At 35.7% G+C, this 18,554-nt stretch overlaps 1 protein-coding gene and 1 long non-coding RNA gene across 3 annotated transcripts in view; one reads left to right on the forward strand and one right to left on the reverse strand.

Annotated features, from left to right (window-relative positions):
* The window catches only part of LOC139356694 (uncharacterized), an 83,144-nt gene extending 64,718 nt beyond the window's left edge, over positions 1-18,426 (forward strand). The window contains exon 4 of the long non-coding RNA XR_011609019.1: positions 15,691-18,426. This is a non-coding gene — a long non-coding RNA (uncharacterized lncRNA). The remainder of the gene's footprint in view (positions 1-15,690) is intronic.
* The window catches only part of LOC105473300 (protein tyrosine phosphatase receptor type Q), a 222,050-nt gene that overhangs the window by 36,550 nt on the left and 166,946 nt on the right, over positions 1-18,554 (reverse strand). For both annotated transcript variants that reach the window (XM_071071389.1, XM_071071390.1), the window contains 3 exons: positions 18,421-18,494; positions 7,385-7,484; positions 4,512-4,640 (listed from right to left, as the gene is read on the reverse strand). In XM_071071389.1, the coding sequence (XP_070927490.1) occupies positions 4,512-4,640; positions 7,385-7,484; positions 18,421-18,494 (303 nt within the window). The remainder of the gene's footprint in view (positions 1-4,511; positions 4,641-7,384; positions 7,485-18,420; positions 18,495-18,554) is intronic.

Genomic DNA, 18,554 nt, shown 5'->3' on the forward strand with positions numbered 1-18,554 from the left:
TTAAAATAATGTGCCATTACATTCACTCAACTAAAATAGGCAGGGTAATTAGTATGAAGTGGTGCGTAAAATTTTTGAAAAAAAAATTGAGGAATAAAGAAACTGAGTTTTCGTCAAGTAAGAATATCAGTGACATTGATTAATATTGTTTTACTATTCTTTTCTGATTTAGTCTGCATAAGAAACAAAACTTCCATGACTTAAATGTGGAAAGAAGATAGTAAAAATTAAACTTATTTAGCAAATAGCCTTTTTAGCTGATGAAAATTCTGTTGAGTTATTTAATTATAAGTGATGTGGCTCTCATGGGAAGGTAATCATTTTACAGTTAAACTAGTTAAAGGCAATCCACAAAGTGAGTCAGTCTCAGTGATACAGGTCTGTGTCTTACCTGTGCGTGTCTGTGTCTGCTGATCTTGCCAATAAGAGCTCTAAGAAATCTAACTTCAATGAACTAAGTGGTGGTATTTTGCAGGAGCCATCACAAAATGTTGTTCTGTGTGTTTATTAAATAACAAAACACAAGGATCATTTCCTAATTTGGTAAGTGTGAAACAGATGAGCCCAAAATGTTAAATACTCTTCCTAAGAATTATAGTTTGTGTTACCTAAACTTAAACATAAAATGTGAATAATTTTTGTGCATAATATAATTATTCCAGTTGAGGATTTAAAATATTATTTTGGTACATCCTTGAATTTTTTTCATGGAATTAAAGAGCACTACATCTTTATTTGACTTCTGCTCTCGCTTGGGAAGAAATAGTATAGAGTGAGAGAAGGCATTTTTAAAAGTTTTGCGAAACAAAGTGGAACATAATTAAATAATGAGAATTTACAAGTAACAAAAATTACAGAATTGGCTTTAAAATGTAAATATACAGGCAGAGAGTATAAAACAGTTAATAATTTCTAAAATATGAAACCATAAATGCTTGGAAGGACTTAGCACAAGCACCATGTTTTTTTTTTTTTGTTTTATTTTTGCCTAGTCAATAACTTCCTAAAATTATTATTTTAATTATTGATTACAGATTCTTCTTTTATCATTTATCTTTTGGACATGGGAAAACATACAGGACTGAGAAAAATTATGAGCTCAATTTTGCATGAAAAATTTAGCAGGCTGGAATAAAAAGGACATGCCTAAGAATCAAGTAGAGAGAGCATATGTTAGCTGGGTAGTTTTTGTTTTGTTTTGTTTTGTTTTGTTTATGACGGACTTTCACTCTTGTTGCCCGGGCTGGAGTGCAATGGTGCGATCTTGGCTCACTGCCACTTCCAACCTCCTGGGTTCAAGTGATTCTCCTGCCTCAGCCTCATGAGTAGCTGGGATTACAGGCATGTGCCACCACGCCAGGCTAATTTTTGTATTTTTAGTACAGATGGGGTTTTGCCATGTTGGGCCGGCTGGTCTCAAAATCCTGACCTCAGGTGATCCACCCAACTAGGCCTCCCAAAGTGCTGAGATTATAGGCATGAGCCACCACGCCCAGCCTATTAGCTGGGTAGATTTAAGAGAAATTATAGAAGTTCCTTCCTGCAGATAACAAAGACATGTGGTAGAAGTCTGCCAACAATTTAGGGAGCTAAATCAAACTTCTTGGTTCTGACTCCTAGAATCTACCATCTCTGATTGACTTTGAATGGATTTAGATCTTCAAACACCTCAAAACAGGTGAAGAGCTTTAGAGCTTCACCAAATGACAGAACCCAGGTGTATGTACATGCAGCTAATTATATTTGTTATTTTTTCCAGTCTTATTGTCCATTGTCTTAGTGACTTTATGAACATAAAAATATTGCATAAATAGTAAAGCTGGACACAGATCTCTGTACTGAAGAATTAATGCCCAAATCACTTAATTGTTACTTTAATGCATTTCTGTAATAAGTCCAGCAAAGCATGTTATTATGTGCCATTAGAATTACAAACAACTGTGAATACTAGAATCACAACAAACAAGTGAAAAAGTGAAAAGCATGGAAACTAATATTTCCAATTTTGCTATTATTGTGGGTAATATATACTAATTCTCTGTGTGTAACAAAATAAAAATTATCTGAAATATTATTTCACTTTTAAACCCTTTTACAAATAATGCAATATGTCAATAAATAAACACAGAAGTGGAAAAATAAATAATGAAGAATGAAGGTCAAATAAAGTAGACCCTGAATTACAAATAACCAATAGTAAACAATCTATACATTCATTGCCCACCTTTTCCATGATCTGAAACTTTTCTGTAGCTGCCATGACAGTCACTGCAAAAAAAACAAAAACAAAAACAAAACAAAACAAAACAAAAAAACCTACTTTTTTTTTCCTTTTTTTGAGATGGAGTCTCGCTCTGTCACCCAGACTGGAGTGCAGTGGTGCAATCTCAGCTCACTGCAACCTGCAGTTCCTGGTTCAAGCGATTCTTCTGCTTCAGCCTCCTGAATAGCTGGGACTACAGGCACGTGCCACCATGCTGGGCTAATTTTATATTTTTAATAGAGATGGGGTTTCACCATGCTAGCCAGGCTGGTTTCAATCTCCTGACCTCAGGTTATCCACCCTCCTCGGCCTCCCAAAGTGCTGGGATTACAGGCATGAGCTACCAAACCCGGCCTTTTCTAATTTTTTATGATGGCTGTATTTAGTGTTCAGAAGTAGAGAAAGGGGCAAGCTGTGAAAATACATAGTGCTTAGGGGATTGAATCTCACCACAGTCTGCCTAGAATGTAACCTTGTTGATAAATAATACTTTCTCCAATATTGAGTGTTTAAAAACATGACATCATAAACAGAAACAGTGCTTTTTCATTTCATTATATTTCCTGAAGATATACTTATTAAGGATTTTTTCAGGGGCTACTAAGTACTCTTTTCACAAAATGCAAATGCCTACCAGTGTTGGGTAGGGGAGCGGTCTTAAAAGTTTACATTTTAGTATGAACTGATTCAACTGTATTGTTCAAATATCTAAAATTAATTGCACTGAGAGATTTGAATTTTTTCCCTTATACATTTTCAGGTGTAGAATAAAGGGATGGGCCACACAGGCCTGAGGAGGGGCAAAAGGAACTAAGGATGGAGTGCAGGAAAGAGGCTAGGAGGATACCACTAAAATTCATTTGGCCCATACGAGGAAAGGAGGAAAAACTTTCTTTGATGATGCAGAATGATTCCTTAAGGACTGAGACACAATCTAGTAGTAGCAGTGCTTGTGTTCCTATGATATGGTTTCACTTAGGTGAGTTACCCTGGGAATCTGTTATTGATTCTTTTTACATATTTGATATTTTATACATAATATTTCTTATATAGAAAACTATGTCTTGGATAACTTGCAATCATCTGACACTTAAATCTTTGGAGTACTATCCATTTTTGGATAGGACAAACGTAAAGATCAACATCTGAATGTTTAAAAAGTCAGCTGTCATATCCAAGAAAACACATTTCCTTGCAATTTAGTGATAACACTGAATAACCTTCATTTTGTAGCATTTGGAAGGACTTTGCTTATCAGATGACACTTTCCTCTATAGCACGTATTAGATATTTTTAGAAATGCTGGCAATGTACTTGCAAAGTCCATCTATTAGATAAAGACCAACTTTAATAAGTGACAACTACAAATGAATAATTCTTTTAGAGTCCAAGACCTTTGATGCCATATTTTCAAAATTAATAATTTTTTAAATTTTAACAGAGCTGAGCAAGTACTTGGTAACAATTACTTTGTGCTTATAAGCATTACATATTATTGAATCTTATAAAAATGCAAACTTGCTAAAATAGCCTGATGGTAGTTTTCATTAAGAATTTGACGAATTATCTTAATAGACAAGTTTTCATAATGTGCTAACATTTTGAATAATTGACAATGCTTTTAAAAGGATTTATAATTTTTTTTCTTTAAAATTGTGTACTTTATTATTTCCAATAGGTACCAGTGAAACATATTTAGTACAGGTTTTTACTTTTCCTTCTGAAGGTAATTTTTTACTTTATATTTAATTTTTAAATACAAAGACATTTAAAAATGATATCATATACAACTTAGACTTTTATGTACTTTTATACTGAAACAGTTATCAAAAAGCTTTTATAAAAATGGATATAAATAATATCAAGTCGTTATAAATTTAATTAATTTAAACCTGTGATTGAAAATGTGGACACTTCCAGAAAAGTTTCATGTAAAAATCTATCATATGAAATGAATTATTAAACATAATGTCAAAGGTTTAATGTGGAAAAATATTTGTCTCAGGAAAATAATCCTGATTCAACATTATAGTCCGAAGTTCATATTTAACTCAAAATATAAGGAAGATTAAGTGATTCTCCGAACACCAGTGAGAAGTGTGTAGAAGACGGAGGTCACTCTTTGAAAGAAGATCTCTGTGACCTGTGTAAATTAGAGCCCCACAAACACTTCCAACAAGCATAGGTCAGAATAGGGTCATGGCTCCAGGCCCTCTGGACCACAGTTCGCCCACAGGAGTGTGCTCACCGCGTTAATCTCTCGTCCTTCAGTTCCAGGTCTGCCACTGTGATGAGCTGATCCAGCTTGAATTTAGTGTCAGTAATTTCCGCATCCCGAGGAGAGTATGTGCCACCTTCTTTTTGCTTCTGTCGAATCCTAAAATAAGTGGAGTAAAGTCCAACAAGGGAGTTTCATAGAAAGTATATAAAATTAAGTTTAGTTTTCTTTTTAAGTAAAGACATTTAGTCAAATAATTTCTTTGTTAAAATCACCTCTCTGAACATGTTACAAATTTATAGCTACTCGACTTCTTTTTCTTGTTTTAATTCCATAGAACCTATTCTACTTTCTTTTTTTTTTTTTCTAATAAGTTATTGGGATGGAGTTCCAAATGATTAGTTGATGAAGCCCTGAGTCATTGGTACATTTAAATAGAGAGCCAGGAAGACTTATGCTGTGATCTTGTTTCTCTTCTCTCTAGCTACCTCATTGATTTGTCACATAAAGGAACTATGCCAAAGTGAAAATAGCTCAATGCTATCAATACTAGTGCTAACAGATAATGCCCCATTGTTTTCACATATATGAAATATTTTTACATGCATGAAAATACTTAACAATTATTTTCAAATCATCTTATTGAATTTTTATAAAAGTATTGTGAGTAGATATTATCTTTATAATCAGAAAGTTTACGTTCAAAAATAAAAGTCACATGAATCTGAGAATCAAATCAAATTCTTTTCATCTTAAGCCCTTTACATGCTTATTTCTCCATGACACAGTATGGTATATTACAAAGTAATGTTTAGCTATTCTACCTTTCACATTTCAAATATCTAGTATTTATTAAGAGTTGGGTATCAAGGATGATATAGAAAGTATAAAACATGTGTTCTACCCTCAAGGACATTACAATTTAGTTGAGAGGCCAGATTTAAATGCAGAAAAAACATAAAAAGAGAAAAAAGATTCAAATTACAACTCATAAGACAGTGCCTGATTAGTTACATAAGTTACAGTTATTATTACTTAGAGGAGGTAAAGAAGAAGAATTTGACTTGGATGTTCCAGGATGAGAAGGAGGAGGAAGCACATTTCAGGTTGACTGAACAAAAGCAGAATGTATAAAAGCCCAAGGAATGTTCAAGTGAGAATAGATCCCTTTAGCTAGTGAGTAGGGAAGTTGTAGGGAATAAGGAGGACCATTTCCTGCTCACATAAGGAGTTCATCTTGTAGAGAAAGGAGAAGTCAGAGAAGAGTTTACAACAGGGAAATTATATAAATGTGGCCAGTCCATACTCCTTAGGGACAAGGCCCATATTTTACACAGTATAGCATTCAAAGTGCCTAGAATGATAACTCTCTCACTGTCTTCTGGCTAAATCTGCCAACAGTATGTGGTATAGAGAAAATATCTTTTTCAAGAGCCTTTCAAATTATCTATTAAAATTATGCTTTAAGAGCGTCTAGATGAACCATAATACATAGCATTTAGAATACAGAACTACACTCTTCAGCTGAAATAAAAATGGTCTGTTGAACTATTTAGGAAATTGGTAGAAAGTTTATTTTACAAATATAACATCACTTTAACTTGGCAATCTGCCTTATTAAGCTAGATTTTGAGGTCAGAAGTAAGATTTCCAATGAGGCCTTGTGAATAATAAGGGAATTAGAATGCTGATGCTGAGAATGGAAAGATACACTTGGAAAATTCAACACAGGCATGTTCAGAAAGTAAGCCTGACAAGAGGGTCTACCATATAAGGAAGCTGCACATTTTACAAGTGTTGTTCTAAGTGTAAAAAAGATCTCTTTCTGTATAAACTTTAATATTTAGACCTGATTGAGACATTTTAAATTAAACCTATCAGAGTTATAAATTACTTTAAAAGATGTAGATGGCCTGAAAGCTTCTGCTTTTGTGTTTTCACCTTGTTGTCTCACATCTCCAAACCTCCTCTTGTTTGCTGTGCTCTTTGATATTGGAGCTGGAACCTACATTTCTCTTTTGCCAGCCGACCGAATGTGAGGTTTTGTCAATAGAGGGCACTAGAGTGACCCTGAGAGGCAGTAGCAAGAGGAAAACACTGCCCTTGTGGACCCAGTCCTGCGTTATTGTTATTCATTGCGAGAGCCCAGCAGCTCACTTGGATGAGCTGTTGTTGCCTCTGAAGTGAATGTTCTGCCCATGCCATTGGTGAACGATTCACCTACACCATTCAGCAAGAATGGGATGCTTCTATTACCAATTCCAGCCTGCCTACCATCTAATAATGATGGGTAGCTTCTACGGAACAGCTCCAGCCCCTTCCCTCTGTCATATTTCTTTGCTCACTGGTAGGTGATAGGTTGCATGTGCTCGCAGTAGCGATTCCATGTAACTCTTGGGAGACAACTTCTTTCAGTTCTAGTTGTTTACTGTCCTCTCTCCCTCAAGTTAAAGAGAGTAGATAGGTTGCATGTGCTCGCAGTAGCGATTCCATGTAAGTCGTGGGAGATAACTTCTTTCAGTTCTGGTTGTTTACTGTCCTCTCTCCCTCAAGTTAAAGAGAGTAGCTGCTTTGTTGTGCTTGCTACTTCTGGACTCTAAGATTTCTCTTTTACTCTCTTTATTAGTTAGCCATTTCTGCTAGTTAACAGTTCTTTATATTAAATGTTTTCAAATAGCAGGATTTCTTTCTTTTTATGGCTAGATTTAGTGAATCAACAATGCATACACACTTTAAAGTATCATATTGTACATGATAAATACATTTTTATCTGTCTATTAAAAATATTAAAAATAAAAATGTTTCCCATTCAAGTAATTGTTGTGGCTTCTGTCTCCTGATTGGACTATGACTGATATAATGCCCATAAAGCATCCTGGAATATAAGCACAAATAAATCTTACCTTGCAAATGCAAAAATAGCTGTTCCAAGGAGAATTATTGAAAGGATACACAAAGTGACAGAAAGAATGATCTCTACGGTTCTTTCTGAAAGTCCTTCCCCTGGAGAAGAGGGATAACATGATCATTACATATTATTATGGAATCCTATCTCGGATCCCAAACTACCAAAAAGCATTATCTTGGCATAAGAAAATATTCTTTGCTGAAGAATACTAGTAAAACGTAGCAAATTGTTTGTTCCTCTTCTCCTAGATTTTTTTAACTTTGGGGCTCTGTCCTGGGTCCTCTTGTTTTTTCTATCTAAACTCACTCCCAATGTGAGCCCATCTAGTCTCCTAGTTTTAATTTCATTTATGTGATGATGACTGCTTAGTTTTTATCTACCAGACTTCAGACTTACATATCTAACTGTCTACCAGACGTCTTTATTTTGAAGTATACTTAAAATGTTAAAATCGATATGTCCAAAATGGAACATGTACACTTCCCTCCTTTCCCCTGTATCCTCCCACTTCTCAGTTGATGGACACTCCATTACCGTAGTTGCTAAGGCCAAAACCCTGGAGTCATCTTTGACTCTCTTTCATGGAATACATTCAAAACATATGAGGAAATCCCATAGGCTCTATCTTCAACATATTTGTACTTTTCACCAAAGAAACCATGTAACCTTGGAAAGATGGTAATTGCAAAGTGGGAGTAAGGAACGAAACCAATTCAAGACATATAATGGTGCTAGAGATCTAGGAAGCTAACAAAAGGCTACTGGTATAAAAGGAACAAAGGATCCTCCTGAAGGGGCTCCTACTGGCCAAAGAGGGAAGAACTTAAGCCTTATATTGAATAAAAATGGAAACTGATTGGAAATAAAAAATAATAATATTTAATAAAAGAAATAAAAATAACAAAAATACTGATTTTAAAAAAACTTTTATCTTAGATTCGGAGGCCACATGTGAATGTTTGTTATATAGATAAACTCGTGTCACAGGGGTTTGTTGCACAGATTATTTCATCACCCAGTTATCAATCCTAGTACTCAATAGTTAAAAATAATACTAATTTGTAAACTCTGGCTATAACTAGACCATCTCCTTGGCCTAAATATTCTTGATTAATTTGTAATTGAAATGTATATTTTTCTGCCTTTCTTATCTGAACTGTATTTTATGACTTTTTAAAAATAGCCCTCGTTAAGGAGATAAAGCTCATTATTAGAAGAGAATTTTGTTGAATAACTGATAAAGGAGAGATAAAATTAAAAATAATCAGTATTTCTAATGAAATAGTTGATCAGGTAACAAACATAAATGTATTCTAAAATGATTAGGAGGAAAGTTAATGGGGAATTGGACATTTATAGCATGACAAAATATCACTGTATAGATTATTTGCTGGTTGTAAGTGGTCAAAACCAACTTTTCAATGGAGTATCATGCTGTTGCTGCCACCAAGCCTACTGATCAATTTTAGCATCATGTGTAACAATCAGATATTCTACACTTCCTGATGGAAGGTATTTTGATCTAGTCAGCAAGACCTATAATGTACTTCTGACAGTAATGTTGACTGTGAATACTCAAACCTTTAGTTCTTATTTCTAATTTACAAGAAAGTGGCAGAAAGAAAAAAAATTAAAGGACATCAAGAGAAAACAACCAGACAGATCCAGAATATGGGACTTCCTACATGACAACTTACCTGATTTCTTCAGTGAGTCTATGACATAGGGGGAAAAGAAAGGAGAAAAGAAGGCTCTTAAAAATAAATAGAAGAAACAGAACAATCAAAGATAATGTGCAAATTCTTATTTGGATCCTGATTCAAATAAATTAACTATAAATAAAAAAATCAAAGGGTGATTTGAAAACATATATACAAGTAGCTTAAATAATACTGATAACTTACTAAGTTTAACCACAGCAATATAATAAAAATGTACTTATTAGAGAAACATACTAAAGTATTTAGGAGTGGAATATGCATTCTGTGACTTACTTTACTTCAGAAATAAGTGAACAAATGCCTAAATAAAACAAATGTGGCAAAATGTTAATTATTATTAAATCTAGTTAGTAGGTATTTGGGGGTTCGTGACACTATTTTTTCTACTTTTATGTACGTTCCATTCACTTTGCTCCACCTTTGCTGCTAATAACCTGATCTAGGCCACCATCCTGTCTTGCAGAACTAAAAACTTAGCAAGTCTCCCTGTATCGACCTTTGTCCTTATTCCGCCTATTTTCAATATACAAGCAAGGACAATCCTTTTAAAATATTATTTCTCTGCTTAAAATCCTCCTCATCTCTCACCGAGAAAAGCCCATATCCTTTCAGTGGCCTGTGTGATCTGGTCCCTCATTAACTGTCTGGTCCCCTGTTACCCCTCTGATTTCCCTTCCAGTCCCCACCTTGCTTGCTCACTCCTAGGGGGCCAGATGATTAGCCTCCTTAATGATGAATAACACAAAGCCATTCTTGACACAGGGCTTTTGCAGTAGCTTCTTCCTCTGCCTGCAAAGGTGTGTATCCCTTGTATATCTTTCTGGGTAGCCACTTCATTTCCTTTAAAGGTTTGCTGAAATACATTCTCGATGACCATCTGTTATAGTGAATGCTATACATGCTGAATACATGTGCTTCCCCCAAATTAATATGTTGAAGCCCGAATCCCCAGTGTGGCTGCATTTGGAGTAAGAAAGTAATTAAAGTTAAATGAGGTCATAGGGTGGGGCCCTGATCTGATAGGATTAGTAACTTATAAGAAGACACACAGTTTGCTCTCCATCTCTCTCTCTCTCTCTCTCTGTGTGTGTGTGTGTGTGTGTGTGTTTGTGTGTGACTCACTCCTTTCTCCTCCTCCTCCCCCTACCATATTCTCTCTATCTCCATTCATGCACTAAGGAAGGGCCATGTGAGGACACTGTAAGAAGGCAACCATCTGTAAGCCAGAAAGAGAGCCCTCACCTGATACCAAATGGGCAGGAACCTTGATCCTAGATTTCTAGCCTTCGGAACTGTGAGGAAATAAACTTCAATTGTTTAACACACCCCATGTATGACATCTTGTGATGGCAGATTGAGCAGACTAACACAGCACCCTATTTAAAATTGAAGGACACAACTCCCTGCACTTTCTGCCTCCCCCTGCACTCCTCCTTCCCTCTGTTCTACTTTTTTTCCTCCATAACTTTATCTTCTTTTAACATATAAATAACTTATTTATTTTTCTTACTGTTTATTCTCTGTCCTTCCCTCCAGAATGTAAGCCCCTTTGAGTACAGGGGTTTTTGTTTTATACAAAACTATTCCACGTTCTGAGACATGTACTGTGCACATAGTAAATGTTAAATAAATATTTGCTAAATTTACTAATGAACAAATATTTTGATTTTGAAAAACATTGGCCGGGCGCGGTGGCTCAAGCCTGTAATCCCAGCACTTTGGGAGGCCGAGACGGGCGGATCACGAGGTCAGGAGATCGAGACCATCCTGGTTAACACGGTGAAACCCCGTCTCTACTAAAAAATACAAAAAATTAGCCGGGCGCGGTGGTGGGCGCCTGTAGTCCCAGCTACTCGGGAGGCTGAGGCAGGAGAATGGCGTGAACCCGGGAGGCGGAGCTTGCAGTGAGCTGAGATCCGGCCACTGCACTCCAGCCCGGGCGACAGAGCGAGACTCTGTCTCAAAAAAAAAAAAAACAAAAAAACAAAAAAACATTAAAAATGTTCACGTTTGAAGATCAGGCATTGAACCAAATAAGAATATAAAAATTATTAATAATTTCTTTTAAGCACAGCTACTCATTAAAATTGTAATCAATTTTAAGTTACATGATGATTTATAATTTTACTGCACAAAGTATTACAGTCAAGTGACAAAATAGGTTACCTATCTGTAAAATAGGCAAGTATTAATGCTTCATCTTTTTGTCCTGTATTGGTACTTATGAAATGTTACCAATATGAAAAGAGTTCTTGTGGCTATCCTGCGTGGTGGATTTGAATAAATAGTTATCAGCACTTCATTGTCTGCTAGAATCTCCAGCTAAATTTTAAAAATGAGAAAGCAGCATGTATCTATAAAGTATTTTAGATACACTTTTTTATACATTAAAATACGAATGGTTTGATTTATGAATTTTCACATGGTGACTCTAATTGGATATGCTTGGGAAAGGAGGCATGAAAATGAATAAAGAATCCTCTTTATTAGGTAATAATGAATCACTGGGTCTTAGAACTCAGTGGGAAAAAAATGTTCTCATAGACCACACGAAAAATTTTTTTAGATTAGATTACCATTTCAAAGCACTGGCCAAATGAGGAAATGACATATAATATATTAATAAACAATATGTAATCCTTTGGGCACATGAATTACAAAAGTGTCACTGAGAGAGGACAAAATGTTCCCTGATTATCAAGTACACTTTCTGATTCACTGTTATGCATGGACCCACAGAGCATTAACAGTACAGAATGATGTCACTTCTCCGAATCCTTTAATAGAAAATGGAATTCTTTTACTTAAAAATATAAACATGATTCTTTTTGTAACAGGCGCAAGTCATTTCTGACTAGACTTAAAATCCTGTGACAAATCACATTAAACTGTTCTGTTTACATAATAAATTGTACTACTATAATTTGGCAAATCATAATTCTAAAGCACTAATTTTTCATAAGTATTATCTTCTGACTGAAGTTATCATTATTTAAATTCAGCATATGTATCCAACTTTTTAAGTCCGTTTTTAAGCCTATTCTCTAAGGAGAAGCTTGAATTCAATGAGATGTAAAGCTCATAGTACAATGCCTGGCTCAATACAAAGGTGCACATAAAATGGAAAATCTTTTCCTCCTTCTCCTTTTCCTTCTCCTCCTCCTCCTCCTCCTCCTCCTCCTTCTTTACTATTATTATTATTATTATTAGAAAAAATGAGTTCTTATAACAGGACTGAAGTATAAGGAGTTCATCTTCTCTTTTGACCCAGTGCTAGTCACATAGGATATTCAAACACAAGGCAAATAATTTACTAAAAGTTACTCAATTCCATAATTCAAGAAATAGAGTTAGATAGGAGGAATAAATGATAAGTGCTTGAGGTGATGGATTTGTTAATTAAGTGGATTCAATAATTGCACATGGTATACATATATCATGCCATCACTCTGTTCCCCATAAATATATATTTGCACATGGTATACATATATCATGGCATCACTCTGTTCCCCATAAATATATACATGTGTAATCTGTCAATATTCAATAAAATTTTAAACATATAGATTAAAACATCCTATAGGAATGAACTCATTTTCATCCATACAGACAGGAAAAAATTTAAAAGTAGCTAATAAAGTGTTTGCTAGGGTGTGAGAAAAGTCACATTATTCAGTGTTAAAAAAAATAAAAGTAAAACATATCTTTGCACACAAAAACAACACATGCTTACCTGTGAACACTAACCTCAAGAGCCAAGACAAAGTGTGAGAAAAGAGAGCAGCTAGAAATAATTAAAAATATCAAGAAGAGAAAATGGTAAGCAAAGATAGGATGTGGGAGCAGAAACATCACCCATGGTAAAGAACTGGGGGCTACTTGGGGACTTAGTGATTTGCAGATAGTGTGTGCAATGGTTGCAAGTACAGCACTGACTGGGGTCATGCCGCCTGGGTCTGAAAGCAGGTTCTGCTACCACCTTTGGGATGGTTAAAAACCTTGGTGAAGTTACTAAAAACCACAATGCTTCAAATTTCTTACCTAGAAATTGGCGATATGTAAATAGGAGTTCTTGTTACAGAGTTACAGTGAAGATGCGTGAGTTTATATGGAAAACCCCGTAAAGACTTGGTACATAAACAATGACAGGTATTTTATTAACAAACATTTCATATTTATTCATCCATTTTATTCATCTGGCTTAATCTCCTCGTTAGCTTCTGAAGTGGGTATTAGTATTCTCATTTTAGAAATAAGATTTCAGAACTTGAAAATAATTGGTTAAGTAATTAACCCACAATCTCATGAATTCAATATATAAACTAAGCCTGCCTGAAATATGTCTGTCTTGACTGCATAGTCTGTGAGGTTCACTACCACATTACCACTGTCTCGTTAACAAAATACAACCTTCCTCTGTTCCTCTGGTGACTTTAGGGAAGTAATCCCTTGGATGCAAAAGACACATAGCAACTCCCTATTTCTGAATCTAAGTGAGCACATTGGAACTTTTCATTGTTAGCATAGTAATTAAATGAGAAGTGTTATGACAAAAGAAAACAATCACAGAGTGCCTTTGCCATGGGGTTTAAGGTTTCATCATGTTCAGCTTTAATGAGAGCCCTGTAAGGTACAGAAATGGGTGTCTGGTTTTCAAATCACAGGATTCCTCTATAATTAAACCTTGTAATCAAAACATTGCCTACAAGCACTTTCTATACAGTGAAGTGCCTCGGGAAGATTTCTTCAAAAACTTTAAAAGTGTTTTTTGTGAATTTTGATAATAAAAATGCCAATACTCAATCTTGAGTAAAAACGAAATCAAATAAGTTTCAAGTATTTATTTAGGATTAAAATAATGCATATGTTATCTTCCCTGTTTATCCCTACAGACCGGAAAGGTTTCCCTAAATGCAAACTGCTCTTCCACAGTCTCGTACTTATCCATCCAGTGAAGCTCTGCCTGGCCCCCTCTCACTTGTACTTTGATTAGCCCCTTTCACTAAACTTAAGCATTTTTAAGATTATCAGTCTATGGTGATTCTTTTGCCCCTAATTTTAAACTCCAAATAATGATGTCTCTGAGAGGCGTAATTACCACTACAATGGTCTGTGGAAACAGAGCCTTGCAAAAGCTCTTAAATCCTAAAGTTTCAACAGACAGGCAACTCGGCTTAGTGCTCACTGCCTGTGGTGTGCAAAATACCAGTGAATGAATGCTTATCCCCTGGTGGGTGGATGACCTTGATGGGACCTAGACTTCTCTCTCTGTAGTCTGGGATTACATGCACACATATGTCTTCAGCAGGCTTATTAGGAATGTTTGAGTTCCCAACCTGCCGCAAATGATTCATATATCCCAACACATGACATATTTGAGAGAAAAAAGGACTCAATTACCCTTTCTCATCTTCTGATGACACTAGGGGTATTATATGAATGCACTTTATTATTTGCCTGCCTCTGTTCTCACAACCATGAAACCATTCTTACCACTGACCATTGGAGAACTGATAAACTTTGTTTTCTCTTTGAGTTCTTCTAGAGTTTCTTCCCTTGCAAAGTTCTTTTACTAAAAACTCTTGAATCTGTGGTGAGCTTGTCCAACTCGCAGCTCATGGGCTGCATTTGGCCCAGGACAACTTTGGATGTGGGCCAACAGAAATTCTATAACTTTCTTTAAACATTAAGACATGGTTGTACAATTTTTTTTTTTTTGGTTCATCAGCTATTGTTAGTGTTGACGTATTTTATATGTAGCCCAAGACAATTCTTCTTCTTTCAACGTGGCCCAGAAAAGCCAAAAGATTGGATACTCCTGATCTACAGCCTTCTATTAATGTCAAATGGACCAGGACCACTTCTAGGGGATGTTATTTGTTGCTTGACCTATCAAAGTGACTCTAATCTCCATAGAACCACGGCACTCAATGGTCTGGTAGAAAGCAAATATGACAACAGTAATTGATGGTGTTAAATCCATTAACCAGAGAAATGGCTGGGCTACTTTGCTAGTCATTGAGGAATTCTGCTCCAGTGGTTGCATTCTCATTTCACCACAACTAACAATTACAAACCAAGGAAGTTCCTCTGTTTCCACTTGTCACTGTCTTACTCGCTATAAATGACTATCTAAATAGCAGAACTCCATGTGGTCAATCCAGAATAACCATTGTAGGGTAAAGGCCAATTAACAAAGCTGCTGTATCTCAGGAGAGAGTCCCTGGAAGATCACTCTAAGGAGCAACCTAAAAGACTGTCATTATGCCACTGGTCTACAAATAATATACTGAACTCCAAGTAATTTGATAATAGATACATAGGACCCTTCCTTGTCACTATCCCCCAGCAGCCCAATGTCTTTCTATGTATTGTGTCCAGTCTACGTTTCATCAGTCCCTCCTTCCCTAGTCTTCGTAGGATCCTGTGCTCTGTCCTTTATTACACATCTTTTACTCACTGTGGACTCCTTCTGTTACCACAGCACACCAAGATTCATACCTAGATGATTGGGGTGGCAGTGGTTATAATTCCAAAGAAGGAATCAGAAACCTGACTGTGTATTTCTGCTACATTCCAGGATTAACGGTTGTATTCCACCACCTTGACTGTGAGTGGAAAGAAGAAAGAGAAGACTATTACTGAGGAGCTCCTTGAGATTAACTGTAGTGCTGGATGAGGCCATCATTGGGCAGAGAGAAGTCATTTAGCAGAATCTAAGGAATCATGCTCCTGTGCCCTGTGGTTCCTGATCCTTGGGGCTTCCCCCTTTTACGGCTTTTCTTTCTCATTTCTATTACCCTGAATGTCTAAACTTTGCCTCTCAGATAACTGACTGGACATGTTGCCTTCCCATGAAAAATCTGTATGAAACCAGTAAGCTGATGAAAGAGAACGTCATACAACACAGCAAGGCTAGCTCCTTTCAGCACTGCTCCTATAAAATATTATCTCCTAATACACATGAGTTATCTGTCTTGTCTAGGTCTTTTACCTTCCACTGGCAAATGCACCAGGATCACTACTTAGCTGGAGTAATGACTTCTGAATGCTGTAACCTATAGGAAATTATGTTGATGACAAGAAGACATTTATTTTACTGTGGTGGCATCAGAGTGTGATAGACTCACCTATCAAATGAAGAAACACTTGATACAATTTCAAAACCACAAGACTAATCAGCTAGCTTTAAAATGATGAAATTATTTGGTAAAAAAGCATTTTAGCCAAAGAACTTTATTTTTTATTTCTCTACAGACATCTACGTAGCAAACTACATGCCCCTTTTTTATTTCTTCAAGATGCAAAATTTCCTTGATTGTATGTAGAGGCTGTGGAGGCTGGCTTTTTGTACAATTAGTATTTCCATAACCTGATGAGAATTTCTGGCGAAAAATGTTGGGACAATCTGTCTTTCTCCTGTCATAACTCTCACTGAAGCCTATCAGCAGTTCAAGATACGCTGAGCAACAGCTCTCCAGGTTCTGAGCAGCACACAAAGTCCCACATTCTCAAGTGGTGCCCCAGAAATACCCTGTTCACACAGTTCTTTAAGGTATTACAGACAAATAAATTGGAGCTTTAGAGGGCCTGGTGCAAATGATGTAGAATGTTGTGATCCTCTCAGTTAAATGCTAGAGAAATAATTTCTCCTAAATAAAAATACTTCTGAAATATGTTATTATAATCTACCCCAAAAAGCTATTAAACTTAAAAAATTTACTAACTATAAAATATTAATATCTTTATATATGTTGTTTAATGCAAAACTTCAACAACTCCTCAAGGATAATACTCTTATCAATATTTTCCCAACAAAGGAAACTCAGATATATAGAAATTAAATTATTTTCTCAAGTGACAGAGCCAAGATTTGAACGCAGGTCTAAATCCCGTGTTTGTAATGTAGTGTTATGAAATCCTGTTCTGTAATGTTGGAATCCTAGCCTAGCCACTTAAATACTGAAAGAATCTGAGCGTTGTTTTCCTCATCTGTAAAACGGAGTCAACATTAGGGCTTAAGTCAGAGTTTCTCATCCTCAGGAGCACTGACATTATGGGCTGTTCTGTGCATTGTGGAAATTTAGCAGCATTCCTAATCTTTGCCCACTAGATGCCGGTAGCATGCACCACCATCACTACCATTCTGTTATGGCAACCAAGAATGGTTCCAGACATTGCCAAATATCCCCTGGGTTATAAAACCACTCTGAGAAGCACTGACCTAACTTAAAAGATAGTTGAGATGAGTTCTCCAGTTAATATGTGCAAAGAGCTAGAAGGGTGTCAGGCACAGAATATTTAATGTTAGATAGGACTATGGCAATGGTGATAATGAGACGACGATTTTATATATATGTATATATCTGACTAAACCGTATTCTTGTGTTATGTAAGCTTGATTTAGATGGGTATAAGTGAAAGAAACTCATGAAAGAGTTGTTTAAAATAAATATTTTAAAAAGGACTTGTAAGAGTATAGTTTTTAGGGTTATTTAAGGAAATTTTCCACAAGCATATATAGGTAAAAATGCTTTATATTTAAGATTGTATATTAAAAGAACCAAATAAATATTTATTTGGTATAATGTTAGTTATCTCAGCATAGAACCAATACCCTGATAAAACCAATGTCCAGATAAGAATGTATGGAACATCCACCTTTTAAAGGAAGATTACAAATACTTTTAGATTTTCTTCATCCAGTCTGTCATTAATGAGCATTTAGGTTGATTCCATGTCTTTGCTATTGTGAACAGTGCTGCAGTGAACAGTGTGCAGGTGTCTTGGTACATATGCACCGTGGAGTATTATGCAGCCATAAAAAGAACAAGATCATATCTTTTGTGGGAACATGGATTGAGCTAGAGGCTATAATCCTTACAAACTAATGCAGGAACACAAAGCCAGATACCATACATTATCACTTATAAGTGGGAGCTAAATGATAAGAACTTAAGAACACAAAGAAGGAAATAACAGACGCTGGCGTCTACTTGAGGCTGGAGGGTGAGAGGAGGGAGAAAAGCAGAAAAGATAACCATTGGGTGCTGGGCTTAATACCTGGGTGATGTAAAAATATGTACAGAAAACCCCCATGACACATATTTATGTAACAAACCTTCACAGGTACTCCTAAACCTAAAATAAAAACTTTTAAAAACCCACAAATATTATTAGAGAGGCTAATTAAGATTTAAATGAGTTTGCATTTAAGAACATCTAGACATGGATTAATCATTTACTAATAAATGTTCCAACTTTGATAAATATGTTGAGATTATAAATTAAACTTCAAAATATGTCTTACCTAAAGTCTTAACAGGGTCAGAATAATCAGAGTCAGTAAATTGTCCCATAACATTTGTAGCTCTAAATTTAAATCTATAAAATAAAAAAAGAAAAATCAACACTTTGCATATCATGTGATTTTTCCTAGGAATA

The sequence above is a fragment of the Macaca nemestrina genome, chromosome 10 (assembly GCF_043159975.1).
Source record: "Macaca nemestrina isolate mMacNem1 chromosome 10, mMacNem.hap1, whole genome shotgun sequence".
Taxonomy (NCBI): domain Eukaryota; kingdom Metazoa; phylum Chordata; class Mammalia; order Primates; family Cercopithecidae; genus Macaca; species Macaca nemestrina.